General features: G+C 41.1%; 3 protein-coding genes across 4 annotated transcripts in view; 2 read left to right on the top strand and 1 right to left on the bottom strand.

The window, feature by feature from the left end:
* The window catches only part of LOC309354855 (olfactory receptor 5AP2-like), a gene marked incomplete at both ends in the record, with an annotated part of 215,639 nt that overhangs the window by 38,026 nt on the left and 150,341 nt on the right, over positions 1-27,272 (bottom strand). The gene's annotated exons all lie outside the window — the stretch shown is intronic.
* Positions 649-20,627, top strand: LOC309355450 (cytosolic phospholipase A2 gamma-like). Of its 2 annotated transcripts, none has more exons than XM_081886333.1 (15): positions 649-916; positions 1,731-1,847; positions 2,017-2,159; positions 4,555-4,753; positions 5,608-5,716; positions 6,483-6,641; positions 7,804-7,857; positions 8,899-8,964; positions 9,947-10,072; positions 10,782-10,907; positions 12,293-12,337; positions 14,600-14,683; positions 15,678-15,832; positions 17,175-17,340; positions 19,368-20,627. In XM_081886333.1, exons 1-15 carry the CDS (start codon positions 893-895, stop codon positions 19,529-19,531), a joined length of 1,737 nt encoding a protein of 578 aa, XP_081742459.1. In that variant the 5' UTR covers positions 649-892; the 3' UTR covers positions 19,532-20,627. The 2 variants fall into 2 exon arrangements, with proteins under 2 accessions (XP_081742459.1, XP_081742458.1); XM_081886332.1 differs by having other exon boundaries at positions 650-916; positions 1,728-1,847.
* Positions 22,989-25,872, top strand: LOC309355496 (olfactory receptor 6B1-like). The gene has a single exon (XM_081886430.1). The coding sequence runs from the start codon at positions 23,436-23,438 to the stop codon at positions 24,423-24,425; it is 990 nt and encodes a 329-aa protein (XP_081742556.1). The 5' UTR covers positions 22,989-23,435; the 3' UTR covers positions 24,426-25,872.

The following is a 27,272-nucleotide window of genomic DNA, read 5'->3' as shown; positions in this document are numbered from 1 at the left end:
TGTGCATGGAAAGCTTGTAAAGTGTCTGCATTATATTATTGCCAAAATGCCACCCCATATTATTTCTGCATTTAATTTACATTTATTGTTTCAATGAAAAATCCAGTAACTGAATGAATAAAAACAGCAACAGTAAATCTGGATTAAATGGAGAGGGGGAAATGGCATTGTATTTTGATGAAGATGATTGTGTGTGGATGCTGGGAGAAATTAACTAATAAATTATTTGAATCCATAATAAGATGCCATGAGGAAGTGCCCTCAGTCTCCCTTGAAGGGAACGACTTTGAAGGTGAGATTCAGATGATGTTTGGAGGGGGAGAGTGTTCTTTACTGGGTTTTTGTGAAATGATGAGGGGTCTTCTTTCATCACATCTATTTACATAAACATTAAAAGCAAGGACAAGGCAGCTTTATGTGACATTTGACAGCTCTGTTGCTATAGGCTTTGAAAAGGTGCTATTTGTCTCACTATCTGCTCTGGAGAAGGAAAGATAAATGTGAACATTGCCACCTCATAAAAAGCCAGTAAATTTCCACACCCCAAAGTGCCAAGCCACCTGAACATTGCCCTCCCTCCTGATCTTCAGAAGGGTTTTCGCCCACACCCACTCCTAAAATCTATTAGATTGGGTTAGACTGAAATTCAGCCCAGCCCAACTTATAACCCAGCAGCAGGTTCCTTCCTGCCCATTTGGCATCCAGTGCTATTTAGTAACAGGAGATGAGTGACTGAACGGTTTCCTCTTGTCTCACCAAGTAGCTGTTTGTTGCTCTAAAGTAACTGGAGAAAAGCAGAAGCTACAGGAAACAAGAGGTGCTTTTGTTCTCACTGTATTCAGGACCCCCCTGCTATTGCTTCCTCATTTTGAGCATCAGTAAAGAAGAGGAGATGAACATCTTTCCACCTAGGACGGTAAGTGATATCTACCTTACAATCAACAGTGCCTGATGGTTTCTGCTCCAAGCGAAAATAAGTTCTACTCAGTAACAATCCTCTAATTCTAATGCATGCTAAGCTACAAGCAATAATGGGTTCGTCAGTACTTTTCTTTGCTGTGCCTCAAACATGGCAAGGGGAAGTTAGGACCAAAGCATCTCAGATTATCTAAGAAAGGGTGGGTCCATTTAGATATAATGCAGAATGATGTATTGAGAAGCTTGAAGGCTGAAGAGAGGGAAGCCAGATTCTCTCTCCCTCTTTTAATAATGCAAGAAAAAACAAAACTCTGCTATCTGGTCCAATGGATTAAGATTTCAATTCCAGGGAGGTTATCTTGTCACTTGGGGGAAGGGACATAGTTCAGTGGTTGACCATCTGTATTGTATGCAGTAGCTCCCAGCTTCAATCTCTAGGGTCTCCAGGTAGGGCTGGGAAACTTTCCTGTCTGTAACTCTAGAGAGCCACTGGCCATCAGTGGGGACAATGCTGAAACTAGATAGTCCAATGGTCCAATTAAGTATAAAGTTTTAAATTGGACCATTGGAAGGAAGGAGGAAGAGCAGGGAATGTACAAGACGGCAGCTCACTAACACAAGACCAACTGATGTATCTGAACTAGCCCAGTTTGGTTTGACTTAATCCACTGATGAGACCGTTATACTGGCCTGAGAAACTAGAGCCACTGAAACAATTTCCCCAAGTGATGGTTTGGTTTTCATAGTCAAAAGATGGTGTCATTGCATTTCCTAGCATGAGAAACCTCCCCCCCCATTTCATTTCTCAGCAGGAAAAATCTGAAGTCCGGATCATTCAAACCCTCACACAGGGTGAACAAGCAGCTGTTGCTACTAGAAAAGAAACCGTGAAGAAATGCCTTGCCAAGCTTGGGATTCCACATGATGTGGTAGGGTTTCATTTATTATTAGTAATAACAATTAATTATAATGATCAAACAGAAGCTTCATCAGGCTGTGTAAAACAAGTATGCTTTGGGTATTGAAAACACACACTTTATTTTTTCATTCCTTGATTAAACAGAGATTTGTTAAGTCCCCTCCCTTTTCTTCCACCAGGACAAAACCCCAAATATTGCTGTCCTGGGGTCAGGAGGAGGACTGAGGGCCATGATTGCCCTTTATGGGACATTGACGGAGCTGAAGAAATATGATCTCCTGGACTGTATTATGTACTTGGTTGGGGTATCAGGTTCAACCTGGTAAGTGAATGTAAATGGTTAATGAGAAAAGCAAGATGTGGCATGTGGTAGAAGCTGCAATCTCTGGTGCAACACCTTATCACAACTGATAAAAATCTCTGTGCCATCAGCATTTACAAGATCAAACTCAGCCCATGGCAGCAAGGCAAAAGCAACATGCCTAACAAAGCTACATTTTTCACCCGGCTCAGTTGGTAATGACAAGAGGTTGTAATTCACATGTTAAATTACAGAAAAGACAGCTACCCCACAACACAGTCTCATTTTAGGCTCTATTCATGGGCAAAGGATCTTGGAAATGCAAAATATATAGTCTTCACAAATCATTTGTGCAAGACAAAGGGCACACACACTTCCCCACAAGAAAGAGTGGGCGGTGTTGGCATAGTGAAAAAAATAGTTTTCACTATCCTGGCATATAGAGAGTCATTTTACGGAAACATCCTGCAACACAGAGAAATAATAAGGATGTCACATTGGTAAGCAATTATTACACCAAAGAAGACCTTTTCTCATGCTCTGGTGCATACAGTGGTACCTTGGTTTGTGAACAGTCTAGTTTACGACCATTTTGGATTACGACCAATTCAAACCCAGAAGTGTGCGTCCTAGTTTGTGAACTTTTTAGGATTATGAGCTGCTTTTTTAAGGATTATGAACAACTTTTTTGGCCCCATTGGCAAAAGTGCGCCTTGGGTTACGGCCTGTTTTGGTTTATGAATGGACCTCCAGAACGGATTATGGTCGTAAACCAAGGTACCACTGTATGTCTTGTCAGTGAATGGAGAGGAATGTGATCACATGCATTGACTCTGATGTCTGACTTCTGCACACTGAACAAAATGGGCTTTATGTCAGTAGAGCTGGATACATGGAGGCTGGAGCTAGGGCCAGTTGCCATGATATATGGTTTTATTGACTGTGTGGGACCAAAGGAACTTAGGGACTCTTCAACTGTTACTATATTGTACACTTACTCTTTATCACATATGAATGAACACTGTAGACTTGGAATTTTTAATCCCAGCTGATTGCAATGTAACTTCTTTTATCACTCATGAAAGTTCATTCAAGTGTGTGTCTGGTTGCATATATACTCCAAGCTGAAACTAAAAAGGAAGAGAGTTGTTAAAGCTTCTGACCTGCAGAGAACATTCTTCATTTGCTACTCCTTCGAGTATTTTCAAAATTAGTAGGTAGTCGTGTTGGTCTGACACAGTCAGAATATATGAAAAATAAAAAAAATTGCCCGGTAGCACCTTAGAGTAATGGGCAGTTATATAGATAGATAAATAGATAGATAGATGATAGATAGATATAGATAGACGTGGGTGGCACTGTGGGTTAAACCACAGAGCCTAGGACTTGCCGATCAGAAGGATGGCAGTTCAAATCCCCGCGATAGGGTGAGCTCCCGTTGCTCAGTCCCAACTCCTGCCAACCTAGCAGTTTGAAAGCACATCAAAGTGCAAGTAGATAAATAGGTACCGCTCCGGCGGGAAGGTAAACGGTGTTTCCGTGTGCTGCTCTGGTTCTCCAGAAGCGGCTTAGTCATGCTGGCCACATGACCCGGAAGCTGTATGCTGGCTCCCTCAGCCAATAAAGCGAGATGAGCACCGCAGCCCCAGAGTCGGTCACGACTGGACCTAATGGTCAGGGGTCCCTTTACCTTATATATATTTCAAAATAGGATTGTGTCTGAAATCCATTGCTCCTTCACATTGTTTCAAACATATTGTTGCATGTGAATCCAATCTCTGAGAGGTACAAAATCACAGGGATTCCAGAAGCTTATTATTCAGGGTTTGTGTTTCCTTTGGAATGAGGTGCAGTCGAAACTGTGGTGTCTTTAGGATATATGGTTTATTTACACACACATATATAACCAACTGCGGGAGGCAGTGGAGGACAGAGGTGCCTGGCGTTCTCTGGTTCATGGGGTCACGAAGAGTCGGACACGACTAAACGACTAAACAACAACAACAACATATAACCATCCCTTACAATGGAGGGGTTTACAGCATTGACATCCCCAAAAGGGTCTTGCTTCTCCCATAGCTGCAGCCTTCTATTCCAACAGAAATCAGGCATGGGTCTATCTCTCCCAGCTGCCAAGCTTCTAGCACACATCACTCAAGTCTCAACTCTGCCTTTATCTTTCTATGTACCGGCAGGTTGAGGAAGGGGCCCCCACCCATTTGTTATCTGACCCAGAGCCACTTTTTTGTTATCTTAATGGCTCATACTTAGAGGGCCATTACCTCACCAGGAAGCTAGCCTGCCTAGTCCAGGAATTGAATCCATGCTGGATCCAGGAATTAGATGAGGCCCCCAGATATACAGCCTACATCCCCTCCACAAACTCATCATAATATTTATATTGTTCCATGAAAAGGTGCATGTCAGCTCTCTACAAAAATGAAGACTGGGCTGAAAAAGTAGAGGCCTTGGAAAAACTTCAGAAGGAAACACTTGTAAATGGCAAATGGGATTTGAAGAAGGCAACAGAAGCTGCATTGGAGGCCTCAAAAGATGAATATTACTCCTTGACTGATTTCTGGTCATATTTTATTGTGTATAAAATGCTAAAGGAGGTAGGTGGAGATTTTTTTAAAAGGTTTTTTTAAAACCACATGAGACCCAAACTGAACAAGAATATAAAGAAAGTTAGCAGTTACCAAAAGTGACCAGGACAGTATTTTCCCCCTCAAGGCCCTACCATTATCTCTTATATATCATACGAAACATATAAATCCATTCATATATTCAGAAGCACTAAAATTAGGTAGGTAATTTTGTTTTCATCTCTGGATTATTATGTGGTAAAGTGTTGTCTGGAGCTAGACAGGAAGGGTTTGAAGAAGAGATTTTGCCTGCAAGTTGGCCAACCATGATCTGACGCACCCCTGGGAAGAAAGAATGAGAGTCAAGTGTGGGTTGGTGTCAGGAACCACTGACCACTTCCCTATGTGGCAAGCAGTGTCATTATAGCTTCTTAATCTAGAACCATGTGGATTCACTCTCTACTCAGTAACCTTATAAAAATTCTTCAGCATTTTAATGCAAATTTCTCCTAATAAACACACGTCTGTATGCAGTTTTGACTAATGCATACATTTTTGCAAGTAATGCATCCTAATACCATGCATTCTGCATGATAATTTCACTTATATATATTCATTTTTATGCACACTTCTACCTAATATATGCATTTTTGTGAACATTTGTTATCGAAGAGGTGCATTGCAAAATTCGGACAAGTGTGAATTTTGTGTGTGTGGTTTGGTCTCAACTTGCACTCAGAAAGTGCAGATTTGATCAATTCGTCTTCAAATGCAAACTGAATCAAATTTCTCCCCCATCCCTGAATGTTACACACAAGTAAACACTGACAGTTGGGGAACAGGTAGAGTAGTAAAGTCAATTAACTAAACCCATGTCTTTTCAGCTTGATGAACGCAACTTGACTGAACACAAGAGATCATGTGAGAATGGGAAAAATCCTTATCCCATCTATGCAGCTGTGGACAAGCACAGATACGAAGGACACCACGTAGGTAATAACATGACAATATCATTTTCTCTTATTATTTTCTCCCATCCATTGGTATCATTCACTAAGGCCTTTCTCCACATGCCTCCCCCTACAGTGTTAGCCAGCTGGCTACCAGTGAGTGCCAAAACTCTGCCAGCTTACCCAGGACCACATCGGATTTGATTTTAAAATGAGCCGATCCATCTCCCTCCCTGCCAAAATAAAGAAGTAAATCAATCAATCAAGACTAGCAGCAAAACCAATTCAAATTTTCCAGAGGGCAGCTCTTCAATATACCAGCATGGGCAAAGCAATCAAGATGACCTTGTCTGTGAGGTTACATTGAAGAGCTCTCCCTGGGGAAACTGAGAATGGTTACCAAAATCCCTAGCATCATCATGGGAGAGGGACGACTTTGCAGCCCCAAGGGTTACACTCTGATTGCTGTGTATTTTCTGTGGGTAAAACTACCCACCCTGATACTGAAACAGAGATTAGCAAGTTCATCTGAGCAATTGGATATTAGCATGTTCCTGCTTGCCCAAAGAATTTCATGGTTATTGCTGACTTCCTTTCAACTTCACTTCAAAATCCCTCCAAGTGTTTCCCCTGCACAGGGCCTTCCAAATCGCTTTGCATTCTGCTTTAGATGGAATTTCTTGGCAGCTCTTTCTTTGCTGATTTGTTTCCCATTCATTTGTCTTCTGGGCATTCTGTTCTCATTAGCACTTTGGGATTTTCTTCTCATCTCTCTCTCTCTCACTTTCTTTTATCTTCTTTCCTCCCAGGCAGCTGGTTTGAATTTACCCCACACGATGCAGGGGCTCCTGGCGTAGGTGGGGGTCAAAGTACAGCAGGATATGTTGAAACCAAACTCTTTGGGAGTCTGTTTAGAAATGGAGAACTAAGCAAGAAGAAAAAGGAGAAAAATATTACCTACCTTCAAGGTTTGCCAACCTAGTTTTGCTTATTTGAAGCCTGTTGTTCTCAGAATGCGAAGTAGAATAACCTCCTCTGAACCAGTGGTGGCTGGAACAGGTGGGGTGGAGGGCAGGGGCACCAGCTGTAAATGAAGCTAGACCCAATGACAGTCAGGACTACCACCCAATTGGTGGCAAGACAGAAGGAGCTGGGGACAGGTTGAGTATAGTTTGAGGTTGATGGACAGTGCTCCATTCATTCTAATGGACCAGCCTCCTCTGTTCTGAAGGTATTCTAAAGATGCACAAGAAGCAACTTCACATCAAGTCCATTTGGCTTCATGCTGTTTCAGCTCAGTACTATCTCTTCTAGCAATCTGGGCCCCAGACATCACAGGCTTACAACTCCCATTATCCCCAAACATTGCCTATGTTGGACGTGGCTGGTGAGAGTTCTTTCTGTGATGATCTGGATGGTCAGAGGTTTCCCATCCCTGGTTTATACTGATTGGCTACAGCTCGCCAACATTTCAGACAGGAGTCTTTCCACCCTCAGCTTTACCTGGAGACAGCAAGGATTGAAATTGGGATAGTCTGCATGCAAAACATGTACCATGGCCCTTCCCCTCTTTTTGCAAGATCAAAGAATAGAGTGGGTGTGTGATCAGTTGAGAGGTTTAGCAGTGGAATTCTATCCATGCTTACTCAGAAGTGAGTTCATCTGGAACTTGCTAGGGACTGTGTTTAGAACTGCAGCCTTAACATGCATATTTACAACACTGTAGTGTTGAAACCATCTAGGTTTATGGGGTACATAAGAGGAGTTCATGCAGCAACATGTCCTGGAGCAGACAAGATGGGAAAATGTATAACCAAGGAGACTATGATGTGTGCATTGCTATCTCTATAATTTTTCAAAGGATGGAGCCATTTCAAACATGGCTAGTTAAATGATATATGAGCTTTAAACATCAGGTTTGGACATTTATACTTAGACCAAAGACCAGTGCTTTTTTCTGGGGGGAAGCTGGGGTACGCATACACCTAAACATTTTGCGAATCTAAGTTTGGCTCCATTGAGGGGCAGTATTTCAATATGAGTAGGAAAATTAGAGTACCCCTAAACATTTTTTTAGGGGGGGAAAGACTGCCAAAGACTGTTAAAAAGCCATCTCTTCCTGATTTTCAGGTTTATGGGGAAGTGCTCTTGCAAGCGAGCGAGAAATTAAGAAGGAAATCCTTGGTAAGTTGTTACATTTTTGCCTCTGTTGCTCAACGAAGCAAAATTCTTCATTGTGACTCAACACATTTCTGAGTTAAGAGCTCCTTGTTCAGGAGCTATAGACAGAAACAGACAACAATAGTGCTATGATTCTTTAAAATACTTCTTAAGTTGCATGCATGCTGTGGAAAGTCTTCATGGTCCAAAAATCTTTAAAACACATGGCCAAAAATAGCTTTCCTGAATGCTTATACCCTTTTTATATTGTAAGCCACCCCTATGATCCTTGGATGAAGGGTGGTATTGATTATTAATTAATTATAATAAAACCCATGTCAGACTCTTAAAAGATCCAATGATGATGAAACAGCATTTGCCAGGTACTAAACTCAGACCTTAGCCATGAAATCACAAAAATCTATTTGTTCTCCTTGAACAACACACATAATTTATCTTTAATGTAAACATAGGGTGGTATGCAACTACCGGTAAATAGATCCACTAGCACAAGGATTTCTGCTTGCTCCCTGCCCTGCTCCCTCTCCAAATGCACTCTGGAAAGCTGGGGGACTGGCCAGAACAGATATATTGGGGCATAGGGAGTATGCAGGGATAGAAGAGTTGACAGAAATTTCTTTGCACAGCCAAAAATCTGCATACTAGCAGATCTATTTCACTAGATGCCTCCCAAGCACCTACTTTTGAGGCTTGCTGGGTTCTGGGAGATGGAGGGTCTGGAATGCTTTCTAATGACAATGTGTCAGCTGGGTGTTGTTCCAGCTCTCCCATGATTTCCCAGCTTTCCCCCTCATCTGCCTCTGAGCTCAACCCCCTTTTGTAAATCTATACCATCTTCCTCCTCCCTGGAAGGGTCAGGATGGGGAGGCAGTCTCCACCATTCATCCTCCTCTGCCCAGTCCCTGACGTCTTGTAGTAAAGCTACTCTGGTCTCCTTTGGGAGGAAGTGCAGGGCAGAATTTTAATAATATATTAAATGAAACAATGATACATATGAGAAAGTAAGCCTTACATGTGTGTTAACATTGGGTTTTGTCTTTCAAGGTGCTTTACTGGATTTGCTAAAAAAGGACAAAGAAGCTTATTTTAAAGCCCGTGAACTGAATCCAGGTAACTCACGTTTCCTTTCATCAGTTTCCTTTCCTCATCTTTTTGAGATCCCAGTCATCACCATAAACCAGGAGTGGACCATATTTTGAGGGCCAAAGAATGACATTCACTTTGGGTAAAATGGTTGTTGGTGGTGGTGGGACACACTTTCTCCCTCTGTCACTCCTTCACCACACAGAGGGAGAGCAACAAACCAGGAAACACAGAGAGACAACAATGGAAACCTTTTGGTTTCTCTCTAACCCATCTCCTTTCTTTTCCTCCCATTCTTTCACATCCCTGTACAGATACCTATTCACCCACACTCATTCCTACAATTACCTTCTACTGGGATTTCTGGTGTTCTATGGACTTGTGCCTTCAGACAGTTTGGAAGCTTCCCATGGATTATGAACAACTTGCACTTCTCTCTTCCGTACACACCAGAAAGTCCCTGTTACCAAGCAGTATCAGCAGATCTTTGTGAAACTTTAGGCCAAGCACAGGTTAGAGTAGTGGCTTGCAACTGCCTCAATAGTTTGGGTTCAGGAAAGTATATCTGTCTTTGAGATCTCCTCAGGAGTGGTCCTCCCTTTTAAGCAGAGCGATTTTGGGTGTAATGAAAAAACACACCAGAAAATTGTTAGTTATTTATGCTTATTATAGGCTTGCTCCCAAGAAGGGGTGCTTGAGAGATTTTTGTTCCTCAGGTGCCAAATTGACTTTGTCAGCTTGCATGTCATTTGTTGTTCTATCCAAGGGAGAAATATATATTGGGCTGGTCCTGGATCTTATTGACCTATGCAGATCTTAGGAAATGTTAAAGGCAAAGAATGAAAAGGAGGTCATCCATTCCCCACAAAGTTCTGTTGTGTTTATGAGGTGGAGGGATAGCAGTTGCTGGACATATGAAAGAAATGACCACTGTAAAAAGCTCATTTGGAATAAATAGAGAGCAGGCCGGCCTTTGTAACCAACTTTCCTGTTGTGTTTCATTCTCAAGAGTACCAGGCACTTAGTTTTCTTTGCAAGGCTTATGAGTATATTTTGGAGTTGCAACTGTCTATATTAGATGCTTCAGCAGCAGCAGCAACTGGATTTTTTGACCTTTTAGAGAACCTCCTGAAAGGTAAGTGATTTCTAAGCAACATATTTTCTTCCTTTTGAAAGCAGTATGGTGCTTTGTGAATAAATTGATGGGCACTACTTCAGAGTAAGCTGTCTGGAATTAATGAATCTGTTAGATATGCCCATTAACTTTTTAATTTTCTTTATTATTATTATTATTGTCCATCAAAATTCAAGTTTGCCAAAATATAATTACAACAAAAAGTGTGGGGAAGAGAAATGTTAATGTTATAACTAAGTATGCCTTAAATAAAAACAGATTGCAAGAAAAGCAACAATGCTACTTTCCAAACAGAATATATACCATTACTTAAGAGACTTACAACATCCCTAAAAGTATATTTAAACTTGCGGTTTCCTGTACTCTGTTGCACCATTATGTTATGAGCATGCTCTACTTTTCTACAAAGCAATTATGAGGCTGTCTTCCTTCTCTTATTTATATATTTCCCAAGTTTTGATCATCCATTCTTCTACAGTCCTTCCTTATATCATAGAATCTTCCATGTCTCTCCTCTCTCTCTCTCTCTCTCTCTCTCTCTCTCTCTCTCTCTCTCTCTCTCTCTCTCTCTCTCTCTCTCTGTGTGTGTGTTATTGCAGATTTTAATACAGGTAGCTGTCCATTGGGAGTAAATAACCCATTATTTCCCCTTTGTTGCTTAGTTTTTCATCCTGCCTTTATTCACCATGCCTCTCTATTTTCTGTGAAGTCCATAGTACCAGCAAAAGCTATAAGGCGCTCAAAGAGATGCGTCAGTCCTGGACGACAGCAGATGAAAAGGCAAAAGAGGAAGCATGTTTGAAACTGTGGGAAGCTTTGCATGATGATTTTGGAGGCAAGTACCATAGTGCTCATATATTGCCTTCTGACAGTGACTCGCTACAAAGTTAGGGAATCGGGTTTTGGTAATATAATATATGCTGGTGCTCACTTTATTATTTGTGTAAGAGTTATCCTAATAGCAAACTCAGGTGACAAGTGCTAACACTATTGCACCCAAACAACAGCCACTTAAAAGAGAGAGAGAGAGATACCAGTATGGAGTTTGCAACAAATACACATGTATACAAGCATGCACATTTGTGTATGTGTTTGTGTGTGTGTGTGTGTGTGCGCGTGCGCGCGCGCACACACACACACACACACACACACACTTTGCTAATTTTTAACAAAACTACTAATTGGGAACCCTCCCCCCAAAGGCCTGATGAATACTGAGCATGTTCAGTAGCTGCAGAATGGACAGTGAAAAGAGAAATGGAATACAAGTGGAGTGGAAAGGCCTCATAAAAGAGAATGGCTGGAATCCAGGATCACTCTTTTAGGGTTGAGAATAGACTTCAACATCCATACCTGTTGCTTATGCTTAGAAGTGAACTTCCTACTCCACATGAAAAGTGTTTCGTTTTTTAAAATCCCAGAGAAACCCTGAGCCAATTCAAAGGCTCAGAAATGTGTCATTCTGCCAGCCATGTGATGACCTCTCCTGTCACACAAACTTATCACTGGCAATCAAGGATGGTGGATGTTTGTAAACTTTTACAATGCTTGTCTGACAACCACAATTTTGGAGCTAGGTGGGGCTGGGGGTGTTAAGCGGGTGTAATTTGGATTTTCTCCAATAAACCACACAGTTTCCTATTTAGAGGGTCATGGATCAGCTTATTTTTAAGCCAACTAGCAAATGTTGCAGGGACGGGACATTGTTCAACTTTTTAGAGAATGAGCCCCTTTCAATGAAATGGAACTTACTTTTGAATAGGGATGGAGGAGGAATTCAGTTCACTTTGCAATTAAAGTTGAACATGTCAAATTCACAGAAAAGTGCATATATTCGTGAAATTAACAGCCATATTGCTTTTCTTCTAACACCCTCACCCCCAAAAAATGTGTCCATGGGAATTTAAGAAGCTTAAGATATGTCTTATCTCCCTGCGGTATCTTCAAGCTGCTTGTTGAGATGGTCTATACAGTGGTACCTCGGGTTAAGAACTTAATTCATTGTGGAAGTCTGTTCTTAACCTGAAACTAGTCTTAACCTGAAGCACCACTTTGGCTAATGGAGCCTCCCACTGCCCCTGCACGATTTCTGTTCTCATCCTAAAGCAAAGTTCTTAACCCAAGGTACTATTTCTGGGTTAGCGGAGTCTGTAACCTGAAGCGCATGTAACCTGAAGTACCACTGTAGTTCTCAAATGGTTGTTTTTCTTCCGAAAACAGGAGTTATAAAAGTGATATCTATCAGCCCTTTTCAAGCCATTAAAAGTAAGTAATTGCCTTTTTATTTGCATTGCCTTTCTGTTCTCTGTAGCCAGTGCCATTTAGAGGATAGACATAGAGTTAGATTTGGATCTTTAATGCCTGAATAAAGCCCCATTTTAGACTCATTGAGTTGAACCCAAAGAACTATGAACAGAAAGAAAACAGCTGCTAGCAGTGTTCCACAAGCACCAGTACAAGAGATTCTGTTTCATGCTTACATTGGGCAAGTGCAAAACTCTTCAACATGTTTTGCTTCAATTTCATTTTTCCTCTTAGAATGCTCTGGCAGAGAGATGCGGAATGTGTGACCCTCCCAATGTTGTTAGAGCCTGCATCTCATCAGCTGCACTGCCAGTTATCAGAAATAATGGGAGACACAGTCCAATGATATCTGCATTTCCCCATCCCTTCTCTAGAACAAAGCACACATCTGTGCATATGTGAGCAGAAAGTACCTTCTGGAGCTAGCAAGGTTCTGTTATGTGCCTTTGGGAGAATCACTGTCTCTCAACTTTGCACCTCTAAGTAGAATTAAGAATATCAGCATGGGCTTGGTACTGATGAGCACTGCAAAGGCTCTTAACAAATCAGGAACACTATCAGTTAGTAGCAATGGCCATCTGTAATCTGAAACATCCCTGTGGAAGTGCCTGAATCTATCCAGGAGAGCCTCTTCCCCATGCAGTTCCATTTCAGCTGGAAGCAAGTGGAGTGGTTGTTGGCTGCCGTCTGGATAACAAAGCATGCATGTCATAATTAGCTTGAAGATTTATTGCAAAACAAACAATCAGTCTCGGATGCTCTGTCGGAGCTTCTGTACCTTACGATTCAGTTGACCCTTCTGAGGAGTGCTACCTGGTTCTGCAGAATATCCTGAACCTATGACCCTTACGTTTCTGGGTTTGTTTCCCATCTAATACCTTTCCCATATGTCTACTCCTTGGGCTCAGGGGATTAATTGCCTCCTCTTCCAGTGAGGAAAAGCTCCCCCTCCTGCTTTCCAAGCCTGCCTGTGCTTCTTGAGTGAGTTGGCTTCCCTCCACCCCGCTCTCTGCTAATGTCTTATCAGCATTCCATTCTGTGTTAGGGGGAGGGGGAGTTCTTCTTTTTTGGCGATCACTCATAGCCGAGTAAGATTATCTTCCATAAACACAGTTTTGACAATGAGTCTGTAAGTGACTGTGGAGACAGCCGACTACTCCCAGCTGTCTGACTGCTTCCTAGCAGATGTGTTCAGATGTGTTCATGACAATTGTTCTATTTCAGGCATAGGCAAACTCGACCCTCCAGATGTTTTTGGCCCACAACTCCCATGATCCCTAGCTAGCAGGACCAGTGGTCAGGGATGATGGGAATTGTAGTCCCAAAACATCTGGAGGGCTGGGTGTGCCTATGCCTGTTCTATTTCATTACCATTGTGTTGAAACAGGAAATGTGTTGCATAAAACCTCATGTCAACATGGAAGCGGCCCTTCTTGGTAGTAGCACCCTTCCTTTGTAATGCCTTGTCTTGGGTAGTTTGAGAGGTGAAATAGTAATTAGCTTTATATGTCTCTTTGAATGGTGTATTTTTAAAAACCCACTTGTTATATGTATTTTTAGAAACTGAACAAGAAATCCTCATAAACTTCCACCCCCCCAAGAAACATTCCATGGATATATAATGTAAATTATATAGTCAAACATGAAGTTTGTAAGTAGCTTAGAATTGAATGTTTTAGCAGTTTGTCCCAATGTGAGCCATGGGTGGTGAGAGGGCAGCATTGCTCTTTCCATCGAATTCAATAATAAGTACCATACAATTTCAAAATCACATTTCGTATTTGTGTTCCTGAACACTCTAAGGTGCTTTGTTAGTTTCTCCATAAGGGATATGTTCTTTATTCTGTCCCACCATTCCTCTGGAATTAAATTATTTGCTGCTTCGCAATGTTGTGTAATTATATTTCTAGCTGCAAACAATGATTAATAGGTCCTTAATGAATAAATTCTTATTGTCATCTAGATTCAGATTTAATAATGCTAGCCTCAGATCAGGTTGTATCATCTGATCTGAGGCTTCAAAGATTATTTCCCAAAATAATTGAAAGGTGTATGGTTTATCCAATCTTTTGTGCACTATTTGCTTCAGTGTGAACTGTTCAGTTTTATTTGTTTATATAGTTTTGTTCTGCTTTTGTTTGGTTTTCAGGAAGCCTTATCGAATGCTATTGTATTGTTATTTATTTATGTGGCATTCTTAGCTCTGAATCTCATTTAATTTAGACTGGATCATGCTCATCCACAAAACCAATGTATGTATTCTGAAGTGGACTTGGGGAAGCACCGATAACTTCTTTCACAACGACCGTAAGATTGTTTTGCAATCACATTCATGATAGTTTACTTATAATTGTAAGTTTTTATATTTTACAGCAGAATCTCGGTTTTTGAATGTAAACCATTCCGGAAGACCGTTTGACTTCCAAAACGTTCGAAAACTGAAGCATGCATTTCCGGAAGCAATTACTCAATATGGAAAACTCAATATGGAATCCGTGTGGCACGTTCGGCTTCCGAAAAGCGTTCAAAAACTGTAGCATTTACATCCGGGTTTTCGGTGTTCGGAAGCCGAAACGTTCGACTTCTGAGACACTCGAAAGCCGAGCTACCACTGTACTGCATGTTTCGGACTGTGACTGCCACATAATCATGCCATGGGGATACTGTCGAATAGGGATAAGTTTAGAGATGGGGCAAGGATTTGGACTAGGGATGGTCAACTATTGGTTGACTTTTCATGGAAAGAATCAAGTAGTGATGGCTGTGTCCCCTCCCCCAAAGACAAATTATCTCACTCTGCAGAAGGGGATGGGTCACACCTATTAGAGGGGCTCATTGTGAGACATCTTCCTATGTTATGCATTCCTGCTCCTAAGAGAGTCAGCTAGCAAACAGCAGTTAAAAGTAAAATACTACTTCCAACTCCTTTCCAAATAAAACCTTTCATTTAAAGTAAAAAAGGGGAGACCTGGTAAAGTAATTCTTGAATTGGTAGATTCAGCTAACAAGTCATAGAGCCAAACCTTCTCTTTTCCACTAGCATTTTCCATTAATGGAGAACTTGGAGGTGCATGTGGCAGCTTTAGATATATTTCAAATTAAGAAGGGGAAAAAATGGAAATCCTCAGGAACAGTATGCTTCACCTTGGAACACACTGGAACAGAGTTGTCTTGGGGCTATTTGACTCATATTTGTATCCCAACTGATCTTTCTCCAGAGCTTTATTAATAATCAATCACCAATAGGTTTGTGTTGGTTCAAACATTTACACTGAAGTTTTGTGTGATGTTATGTTCTTAGCCGATGTTAAAGTCCCAGCGCTAAAAGGGAAAGATGTCGTGTCCCTGATTGATGCTGGCCTGGCAATAAATACTGCTTACCCGCTTATTCTCTACCCTGAGAGAAATGTGAAGCTGATCCTGTCTTTTGACTTCAGTTCTGGGGACCCTTTTGAGGTAATTCATTTTATGAAAGGGGCAGACAGATAGGCATACAAGGGTAAAATACGTCTTGTCTCCCTTTCTAATTTTTCATGGCAACAGGAATTCAGAGGATGAAATGAAACCTTGCAATGGATGTGACTAACTTAGGACCATTAAATTCAGTGAGACTACTCTGAATTTAACTTAGTTGGATACAACTCTTTGACTCACTTCCTGACCAATCAATTGTTGTCAGAAACCCCCCTCTCTGTGTGAAATAACTATGATACAACCTCTTCTCAAGCATTATCCCAGTTTTCCATAGATGACACTGCTTGGGAATATCCGCTCACCTGGGACTCTGGGTGGGCAGCTGTTGCAGCATGGCACGGCCATGGTGGGTCCAGGAGACTGCCATATTCTAGTGGCTGGAGGAGGTGATGGCTCCAGCTACGTCGGGCACTCAGGTAAAGGTGGGCAGTGCTCTCTTAGCCAACCAAAGGCAGGAGCTTAGGGGTTGCAAGCAGCCTGCCCCCAGCCTATTTAAGGGGGCAGACAGGTGTTGGACACCCTCATGGCTGACTGGGACAGATCAAGTGGCAAATAAAGCATTGGGCTGGATCCTTAGTCACAGGGGTACCCCGTTAGAGGGGTATAGGAGGGCTGATTCTGGGAGACCACTGGGGGACCAATGGGCCAATGCACCACTATAAATGGCAGCCTGTGTGGGGTCATAGCATCCAATCCATGTTGTGGGTCACTCCCCAGCACAAGTTTGACCCCATCAGGTTGCTTTCAAGTAGCAGGCAGGCTGCCTGATGCAGGATACATGCCCAATGCCTTAGCCAAACCTACTCTTTTCTGTAATCAGTAAACTTGTGGCCTAATTCAACCCAATACCAGTTTCTGGTGCAATTCTTCTCCCCCCCCCCTTGACCTGCTGCAGCCGTAATGCTCCTGTGCTGTCAAGTATCAATGTATGTAACACTGAGAATCCGATGTTAACAGAGCATTGGAGGAGGGAGCAATGTTACATCACTTCTCAAGTTGCTGAGGTAATGTTAGAAAAAAAGGATGTTTAGGAAAGAGACATATAGAAGCTTAGTGGCAGAACACCATTTTTCATGCAAAAGGCCCCAGGAACAACCCCTTGCATCTTCTGGTAGAGCTGAGAAAGATTCCATGCCTTAAATCCTAGATATTGCCAAGAGGTGAAGACAATACTGAGCTAGATGCGCTGTTCATCTGACTTGATAAAAGCCAGCTTCCTATGTTCCTGTGAGCCCCTAAAAGCAACACAGGAAGCAAAGTGGCAGCTATTTTTCCAGGTGGATTTGTCAATGCATTAAATAGTTTTCTCTTCCTTTTGGCACAGACCATCACAAAAGCTGCAGAGTACTGCAAAGTCAATGGAATCAAATTTCCCAAGATAGATGAGAAAGATCAGCAAGAGAAAGACAACCCGTTGGATTGCTATATCTTCAAAGGAGAGGGCCTAACTATCATGCATTTCCCACTATTCAATAGAGTCAACTGCCCAGGTAACTTGAGAATGGGGCTCATTTGGTGTTTTTTGTTTTGTTTTTAATGATCAGAGATTAAAATGATTGAATGCAGTGGGTCATTTCCTCCCAACATTAAATTGCTCTGGTAGCACATTCACCTTCATGTTTAAACTCATATTCCATATTTCCTTTCTTTCTGAGACATTTCTCCTTTTCCTGACTGGTGAACATTGCCTTCCTTAAGGTTCCTTTCTCCATATCAGATAAACCCTACTGGGGCCTCATTAAACATCCCTGCCACATACATTCCAACATTTCACAACTGAAAATAGGGACAGACCTCAAAGCCCCTATTCACAAGCCACCCGATTGCACATTGTTCTATTGCACATTATATCCATAGACTGCCCTTCATTCATTTTTCTAAAAAGGACAATAGAATGTTTTGTTTTTTTTAAATTTTTATTGGGTTTTCACATTTTATATAGACATACACACACATAAAAAGACAAAGACAAAACATGTATAATTTCATACCCTTGCTTTCTTTCCTCTTTCAGCAATACTACAAAAACATAATTATTATAGACTCATGGAGTAAAAGCAGGCCTTGTAAACCACACTGTCCTGCTGAGTTCAGGAAATTTAGAGCTTGAACATCCCAAACAAGTGGCTCTCTAACCTTTTTTTGAAAATCTTTCATAAAGATGTCCCCAAAATTTCCCCAATTAGCTAAGAACTGCGGACCCCATGTTTTTCAAATGCCTAGCAATGGACCCCTACCTTTGAAAATTTTGGTATCTCTATTGTAGTTTTTGTTATGTGATTCTCCTAATGTTTGGACGAAACCTCCCCTTCTGTAACTTAAGCATATTAGATCTACTCTTGCCCTCTGGGTAATATATTATCAATATGATATCAATAATTGGAAATCAACATCACCAACGATAGTATGTGAAATAGGAGGCATTGTACTACATGAGACATTATATACTCCAGTGCATGTCTTTATATGCCTGCGTATAAACCTTAGATGCATCTGTGCAACCAAACTCAGAGTTTTAAAAGCTAGAGATTAAGGGAATGCAGCGAATCCTGCATAATGCAACTCTTGCAGTGTGCTCAATGAGCAATTCCATGTATAGCTGTGATCCTCTTTCTGTAGAAAAGTGCAGGGGAGAAGTAAAGTTACATGCAATATTCTCTTTTTTGGCCTTTTTTATATTATTGATTTATTATACTGACACCAACACAGACAACACTCACAAAACAAACAAAAAGATACTACAACTACAAATGCAAAGTAGATATTACAGACACATCAGTAATTCAGTTCTTATTCATTTCTTTTAGACTTCTTTCATCCTCAGCGCAGGTCCGGTTGTATACTTAGTTAACTGCTTCTTTCACAATTCCTCTTCTCTAATTTTTTCTTTATCTTACATTCTTACACCATAATTTGTTTTGCGGAAATTAGTCAAGACAAGTCTAGGTATTTAGAATTCTTGCTGCAGCTGTCACATATTCTCTTATTTTTCCCTTGCAATATCTGACTCTAATATTTCCAATAGAAAGGCTTCTGGTTTTTTTAAAAAATTGTTTGAATATTTTCTCCAGCTCTTCATAAATGATATCCCAAAAACTTCTAACTGTATCACAAGTGCAGCACATGTGCAGCAGTGTGCCCTCCGCTTGTTTGCATTTCCAACACATTTTCAATTTCATTCTATACATTTTAGATAGTTTGTAAGGTGTCATATACCATCTGTAGAACATTAAATAATTTTCTTTTATTGCTTCACATGCCATGAATATCCAGTTCTCTTTCCACAATTTTCCCCAAGCTGCTAATTGAATAGGTTTACCTATATCTATTGCCCATTTCACCATCACTTCCTTCACTTGTTCGTCTTTCACCTCCCATTCTAGTAAGGTTCCATACATCCTAGATATTACTTTTATCTTGTTTTGTATTATTCCCCCCCCCCCCATAAATGCAATATTCTTAAACCCATCAGTAATGGGTTACTTTATAGTCACCCTCCAATGTGCCTGTTTTTCAGGTAAAATTGATGAATACGCTTCAACATTTAAAACCTTCAAGTTGAAGTACTCGGATGAAGAAATTGAAAAGCTACTCACTGCAGCGAAGATAAATGTAGCAAATAATCATCAAAAGATTCTGGGTGAGATCAAGGATATTATGGGTTCTCCTCAAAGGCCTTAATCAAATGTTATAGGCCTTCTAACTTGTGAAGAGCCTCAAAGAGCTGGCTCTCCTCGTGAGATTTTGTTTGTTTGGAGAACTTAAAATCACTTTTGGGTATTGGTTGGGTGCAAAACTGTAATGTCTGCATTAAATATAAAACATATGCTCAGGAAGAATTCCTTTCCTTTTTGAATGTGTGTTTCAAGCATTGTCTGTTTATACATAGGTGATTCTCTGCTTCAAGAATATGGAACTTTGACCCTCCAGATGTTGTTTGGACCGCAACTTCCAGCATATCTGATCATTGGTCATGCAAGCTGAGGCTGATCAGAGTTGGAGTCTAACAACATCTGGAGGGCCACAGGTTCGTCATGCCTGGTCTAGATGGTATAGTACTAATAATGAAAAATATAACAATGATTATGATAAAAAATAACATGTATAATACTGTCAACGAAACAAGTTCATATTGCATATCATTGTAGATATAACACTCTCTTGATAATGTGTTATATGGATTAAATAGAATGACTATGGTCCAAAGGAACTCTTTCCCTCCTATTTTTTGTTTGTTTGTTTATGAGGTGCTTTTAATTGTTCTGTATATTACACAGCTTTCTACATGGTGTAGTGCTAAGAGTGATAAGTATAAGGCAAAATTCAGATTAAGTTACTTCCGTCCCACTGAAGTTGCAGCTAACTTGTCCAATTGATTTCTGTTGGAGAAGAGCACATAGGGAGCTGCCTAATTCTGTATCAAATCATTGGTCCATTTTTGCTCAGTGTTGGTTATACTGACTGACACTGGCTGTCCAAGATTTCAGACCAGGATTTCTCCCAGCCCTTCCTGGAACTGTCAGAGATTGAACCTGCAGGCAACATGCATGCTCTTCCACCCCCAATTAAATCTATCATAAATATGTGATATACAAGGAAAGTTTTGCAAAAGAAAACAACCTCACTGGAATCCATAGCTTCTCAAGAAAACAAGCCCTCTCTGAAAGATGAGACATCCAGTCAAAGTATGAATAAAATGAAGAAACAAAATAAGACCACTATAATGAATGTAATATGTGGAATGTAATCAATCTAATAAAGATAGCACCTAAATATTCTTTCATATGTTGTCAGATTTTATTGGTAATGTAATGGTTATATGGGGTTGCTCGTGCGTAAGTTGCCGCCACTCCTGGCTAGGTGGCCTGGTTAAACCTTTCCTGGCTGGACAGCCCTTCACTTTGTGGCTGTTCAGTCGCTAGCAGAATCCGTCAGTGGGCGTTTCTTGAACCTCTTCCAGCAAAGAAGCTCTTTGACGCCAAGTCGCCGCTTACTTTCCCTGCACGGAAGTCTTCTGCGCAGGGTGGGTTTGGGCAGCGGAGGACCTGTGCTCTCCTTGCTGGTCTCCTGCGAAGAGTCCTGGAGCCTCCTCTCTGCTTCCCCCATCGACCCCCCTCTATCCCTGGTGTAGCACTGATTATCTTCCCCAGCCGGAGACTTGCCTCTCTCCTTGCTTGGCCCCTCTCCAGCATCGCTGTGGAGCCTCGCCTCCTCCGCTAGTTGCGATGGCAGTTCCCTGACAGGTAAGTACAAGGTTTTGAAAGGCAAGTGCTGGTAGTATGGCCATGCTGCCAAAGGGCTAAGAGCTGCACCTCATCCTCACTTTTGTATTAGGAGCTCTCTCTGTGTGAATGTGTGGATAGAGCTAGACAGAGACAAAAGTGGACGGATCAATAGATGCGGCTCATGTATTTTTTCGGTAGAATACATTCCAGCCGCGCGGAAGTCAGAGGTTTGTACACCAAGCTTTCAACTTATGCTCACATTTCTTATGTGATCCCAAGCTTACATTAGGGTTTATTTCCAGAGGCAAAAATCCAGACAAAAGAAGTTGTTGAGCTTTTATTCCCGCGATTGCAAAAAAATATGCTGAGCTTCTCTGCTGAGCTCATGCTGCCCACACCAGAGCCCATACCTGAACCTGAACCACCCACCCACCCACATGCACACCCACCCACAGAAATTTAACCCCTCCCCAAACCCCAGACATTTTCTTAAAATGGTAAAAATCCTCCTGGATGGGCATGTTCGCCCCCAAAGAGGACATGTCTGGGATTTCTTGGACGTATGGCAACCCTACTTTATATCTGCAATAAAATGCAGTGGTACCTTGGTTCTCAAACTTAATCTGTTCCGGAAGTCTGTTCCAAAACCAAAAGCATTCCAAAACCAAGGTGTGCTTTCCCATAGAAAGTAATGCAAAACGAATTAATCTGTTCCAGACTTTTAAAAACAACCCCTAAAACAGCAATTTAACATGAATTTTACTATCTAACAAGACCATTGATCCATAAAATGGAAGCAATAATCAATGTACTGTACTATAAAATAAATAAGACAGTATTGTAGATGATAAAAATGAAAAATTATTTATTTTTTCTTCCCTACACTGATGATAGTCAGTTTGGATGGGGGGGGGGGCTTTTATCCATTTCCACAGTCATACAATCAATCAATCAATCAATCAATCAGTAGCTGAACTGGGTTCTACACAGTCACAAAAGCAAATTAACCGAAAAAGCCTCAAAAACGCAAAATGAATAGCAAAAACAGAAGCATCAAACTTAATCCATTCCAGAAGTCCATTTGCCTTCCAAAATGTTCGAAAACCAAGGTACAGCTCCTGATTAGTGCAGGCTTCCCAGTTGTAGAAAAAATGTCAAAAGGAAGTGGAGGAGTGGGAAACAACCGTTGAGAAACAACATTTTAGTTTCTCTTGAAGTCTCTCCCCCTCCCAGTAATTTGCACGTTTTTCTGACTTTCTTGTGCTTCTTATTATGATTAATTTTGTGAATGGGTTTGATACAACTTACTAATCATGTTCAGACACTATGCCTGAATAGGGAATAGTAACCATGGCTTCCCTGTGTGCTCCATACTGACCATCTTGCTTTGAATGTTTCCTTACTGCGCAGCGGTGTCTAAACATGTTCAACAAAATGGACTTAGAAAATGCCTGCAGACATTGCCATTCCGTGCTGGTACACTGGGTGTGCAGCATGCAGGAGACATTGCAGGCATGTGTGCATACCCATCCATACACCCTATTCTTGTTGACTAGGGCTTTTAGGAGGTCGCACATGAATTTCACTTCAGCTGAAATGCAGTGGCAGTCTAGGGAGGGTGTGGGAATCCCATGAGAAATTCTGGTAATCAAACACTTTTGCCTTCCCTTGAAACCCTTTGTTTTGTCTACTTAGACATTCCCCAAAGAGATTTACAAGCAATACTTTTTATTACTTATTCAGAAACAAAGAATCCCTCAAACATTTCCTAAGACATTAATTAGGACATGAATGCCTGCTGCTTCTCACATTCTTCTTAAGCCTGATATAAGAAGCCATGGGTGTTAGGACAGAGTCAAGTACTGTCACTGCACTGATCCCTGAGAGGTCTGTGTATGAGGAAACATCATATCTATGCTTAAAGAATATGACTTTGAAAAATCAAAACAGACCACATACAGCTTTGTGTTTTTACTCACAGAACACACCTTGCCATATAAGCAAATTGTGATATATTTTCCTGGATACCTGTTTTCATTTTTCACCTTCAACCTATCATCTTCTAAGTGGATTAATGATAGGAAACTATTTGTCTACTGATATTTGCAGAAGGTGAGTTAACAAACGGAATATACTTTCTCGTGTGCTCAGACTCTGAAAGAGGTGGCAAATTTTCAGGGTTTGTTGTTGCAGGGTTGATAAGAACTGTTTGTGTATTGCCTTATGGAACATTGACTCCTGACTCCTCCTGAAGCTGCCCAATTCTTTTATCAAATCAGAGTGCATTCCTTCCTGTTTGCCTCCTTCTCGTATAATGCTTCTTATGTAATGCTAATCAAACAGATTGCACTGCTAAGCTGATGAAAAGGATGCAGAAACCAGAGGAGAGAAATGAAACCATCATTACAGAATTCATCCTTCATGGCTTTGGAGACCTACGTGATCTGCAAATTCCTCTCTTTGTGGTTTTTCTAGTTATTTACATCATGACTATAGTTGGGAACCTGATCATTGTTGTACTAGTTGTGAGAGTTCAGCACCTCCGTACCCCCATGTATTTCTTCTTGGGCAATTTGTCTTGTTTGGAGATTTGTTATAGCTCAACCATCCTCCCTAGAATGCTGGCCAGTTTCTTAACTCAGAACCAAGCTGTTTCTATTTATAGCTGTTTTCTTCAGTTATGGGCTTTTGCGGTTTTTGCGGCTGTAGAATGCTATCTCCTGGCAGCAATGTCTTATGATCGCTACTTGGCAATTTGCCGACCCCTGTACTACTCCACACTTATGAATCTCAAGATTTGCCTTCAGTTTGTTGCTGGATCTTGGATTGGCAGCTTTGTGATAAACACAGCCTCATTTCTCTTTATATCACAGTTATCCTTTTGTGGCCACAATGTCATTGAGCATTTCTTTTGTGATTTCACTCCATTGATTAATCTGGCCTGCAGTGGTGCACGACAAGTTAAACTGGTATCAGCTATTCTGGCTTCTTTTGCTACCCTGCCACCATTCATTCTGACCGTAACATCATATGTGTATATCATTGCTGCCATTCTTCAAATCCCCTCCGCCACAGGAAGGCAAAAGGCCTTCTCTACCTGCTCTGCTCACCTCATTGTGGTGACCATTTTCTACGGCACCCTAACCATTGTGTATGTTTTGCCAGATACCAATGAACTGAAAGAACTGAACAAAGTGTTCTCTGTTTTTTACACCATCTTGACACCTTTGGTCAATCCCCTCATATACAGCTTGAGGAACAAAGAAGTGAAAGAAGCCCTGAGAAAGTCAGGTAGCCAATTTTGTAATTCACATAAGAGTGCATTGACCTCTTGTTTTCAAATCTTATGATGGTGTTTCTAAACAAGGAGGCTTGATCATGTTGAATTCTAATATCACTTGGGATATTCTCCCTGTATAGCTAAGGAGGGATACAGTAGGGTACCATCTGGACTGGAGATTAATAGTGAATCTCATATATCATATTTGGAGCTTTCCAGAGGAACCACAATATATGAATTAATATAGATGAAAACTGGTAATTGGAATTTTTTCTTGTACATACATAACTTCTAAGTTACTTGACTTTCCTTGGTCCTTTCCAGTTCAATTATTTTGAATGTCAGTGTTTGTTTCAAGATGAATTGTAATGAGGAATGAAAGGGCTTCTTCTTCAAGAAATCAAAACATTTAAAAGGATTCTGCTTTTGTTTTGGCTGTATTGAACACCTTGGATACTCCTTCCAATATCCTCTACATTTCGGCCAATGAACATCAGAGATGGACGTCATGAATCACATATAACAAATCAACTTTCTTTTTGCAATACCTTCTCCTAATGTTCACACTTAGTCACACTTACCACCTATCCCTCTTTTAATATTTGTTGCATTCGCAAAGTAAAGGAAGGATTGAACTCTGATTAATAAGAATACACACAGAGGCTTGAACCAGCAAGACTCTGGGAAGGGTGTGTATAATCGTCTCTCTGTGCTTGTCCATCTGCAGCCCCTGGCCCAGGTAGTTTTATTCACAAAAAAGCTTTTTACAGAGTGTTCGTAAGAACCAATCAGATTTCTTCTGAGCATTTCCACAAACCCACATGGGGACAAGTTAAACTACTAAAACTAATTAAGCACAGGGTAAACAAAGAACAGAACTACAAAGAAGAGCATTTGGCAACCCCGGAGGTGATAAACAAGCAATACATATGATAAGAAGGATGGCCAGGAGGACAACGATCATTACCACCTTCATGTGAGATCTGTTTCCTGGCCCTAAGATTAACATCCTAAGATTACCATATCAGAAAGCTACTTCCAAGAAGCTTGCCCACTATCTTTATGGCCCAGGATGCTTGCCTGGCGAAGCAAATGGGCTGTGTACCTGACTTTTCAGGCAAGAGAGATGGACAGTAGAGGCAAAAGGGCATGGAAAGGGCATGAATGTAGAATCTTATGGGATTTAATCAGAAACTATCATCAATATATCAAACCTAGTCAACACAATGCTTTCATTGTGGACACGATGGCTTGATGTATATTTTATAATTCCTCATGGTAATCCCATCTGATCCCTACAAATATTATCATCACTGTCCTGAATCACATTACTCTGTCACATTTGTTGTATGTTTCATGCAGTGGCTGGCCATGTGATTACAGGCCTTTTCAGTAGTGGACCCCCATTTGTGGAATATTCTGGCCAGGGAAGTGCATCTGGTTCCATCATTGGTGTTTTTTAGGTGCCAGGCTAAGATACTTACTTTTACCCAGGCCTTTGGTAGTGAAACTAGCCTCTACTGTGGTGTTCATCTTGTGGGATAGGATATCTCCTTGCTGTATCCTTGGATGGCCATCTAGAACATTTTGCATTGTACATTAATTTTTAATTCTATGGCTTTTTAATGGTTTTACTTGTTTGCATTTTGTCTTCTTAAGTCACTTTAAGACTATTTTGTATAAAACCCAGACTCTGCAATCATCCTCTGAGTTCCTTCTTTGTGTGCCTTGAGAGGTCAGCAACACAAGAATGTGCCTCTTCTGCAGTGGATCCCCTCTTGCGGGATGCTCTCCCCAGGGAGGCTCCCCTGGCACCTTCATAACATATGTTTAGGAACCAGGCAAAAACATTCACAACCTGGCAGCTAGACTGGTGACTGGGAGTGGCTGCCGAGACCATATAACTGAAAGACCTACATTGGCTCCCAGTACCTTTCTGAGCACAATTCAAAGTGTTGGTACTGACCTTTAAAGCCCTGGATGACCTCTGCCCAGTGTACCTGAAGGAGGATCTCCACCTCCATCGTTCAGCCCGGACACTGAGGTCCAGCTCCAAGGGTGTTTTGGCGGTTCCCTCACTGCAAGAAGTGAGGTTACAGGGAACCAGCAGAGGGCCTTCTCGGTAGTGGCACCCACACTGTGGAATGCCTTCCCATCAGATGTCAAGGAAATAAACAACTACCTGACTTTTAAAAGACATATGAAGGCAGCCCTGTTTAGGGAAGTTTTTAATGTTTGATGTTTTATTGTGTTTTTAATATCCTGTTGTGAACAGCCCAGAGTGGCTGGGGAAACCCAGCCAGATGGGTGGGGTATGAATGAATGAATGAATGAATATTATTTTTCCTCTTCTCCCAGACCTTTGGCAAATTAAACAATTTATGGCCTTTTAAACCATGTGGGTGGATGTTCTTGTTTTGGTTTCTAACTATGTTATGTATTTTTGTGTTTTTATATTGTAAACTGCCCTATAGCCCTCAGATGAAGGGTGGTATAGAAATTTAACCCATAATAATATTAATAAAATAAAAAGTATAAATAATAATAACAATAGTAATTCTTCCCTGTGTCTAACACACCATATTCTTCATATAATAAATCAACATACCACATGACTCTGGCATATATTATTCTTACTAGTTACATACCCCTCTCCCTGTTTCCTACAAATACAATGTATACACTTCTTGCACAGCTGGTTAAAGTGCTGCCCCCCCTTCTTGGTCACAGGTCCCTTTCATGTATTACTTGAATGACCAGGACAAAGGCAGGCAAGACCAGATGGGTATAGCCACCCTCATATAAATCACACACTCAGATAGAACATTGATACACATACACATGCTCTTTGGGATGTACTATATGCTAGCTGTCATCTAAATGTTAAAAATATTATATTTTTGTGATAAAGAGAATG

This window comes from Podarcis melisellensis (genome assembly GCF_964234715.1).
Source record: "Podarcis melisellensis genome assembly, chromosome: 13".
Taxonomy (NCBI): Eukaryota; Metazoa; Chordata; class Lepidosauria; order Squamata; family Lacertidae; genus Podarcis; species Podarcis melisellensis.
Note: the sequence above shows the minus strand (reverse complement) of the source record. Positions and strands in the feature narration are given on the sequence as shown.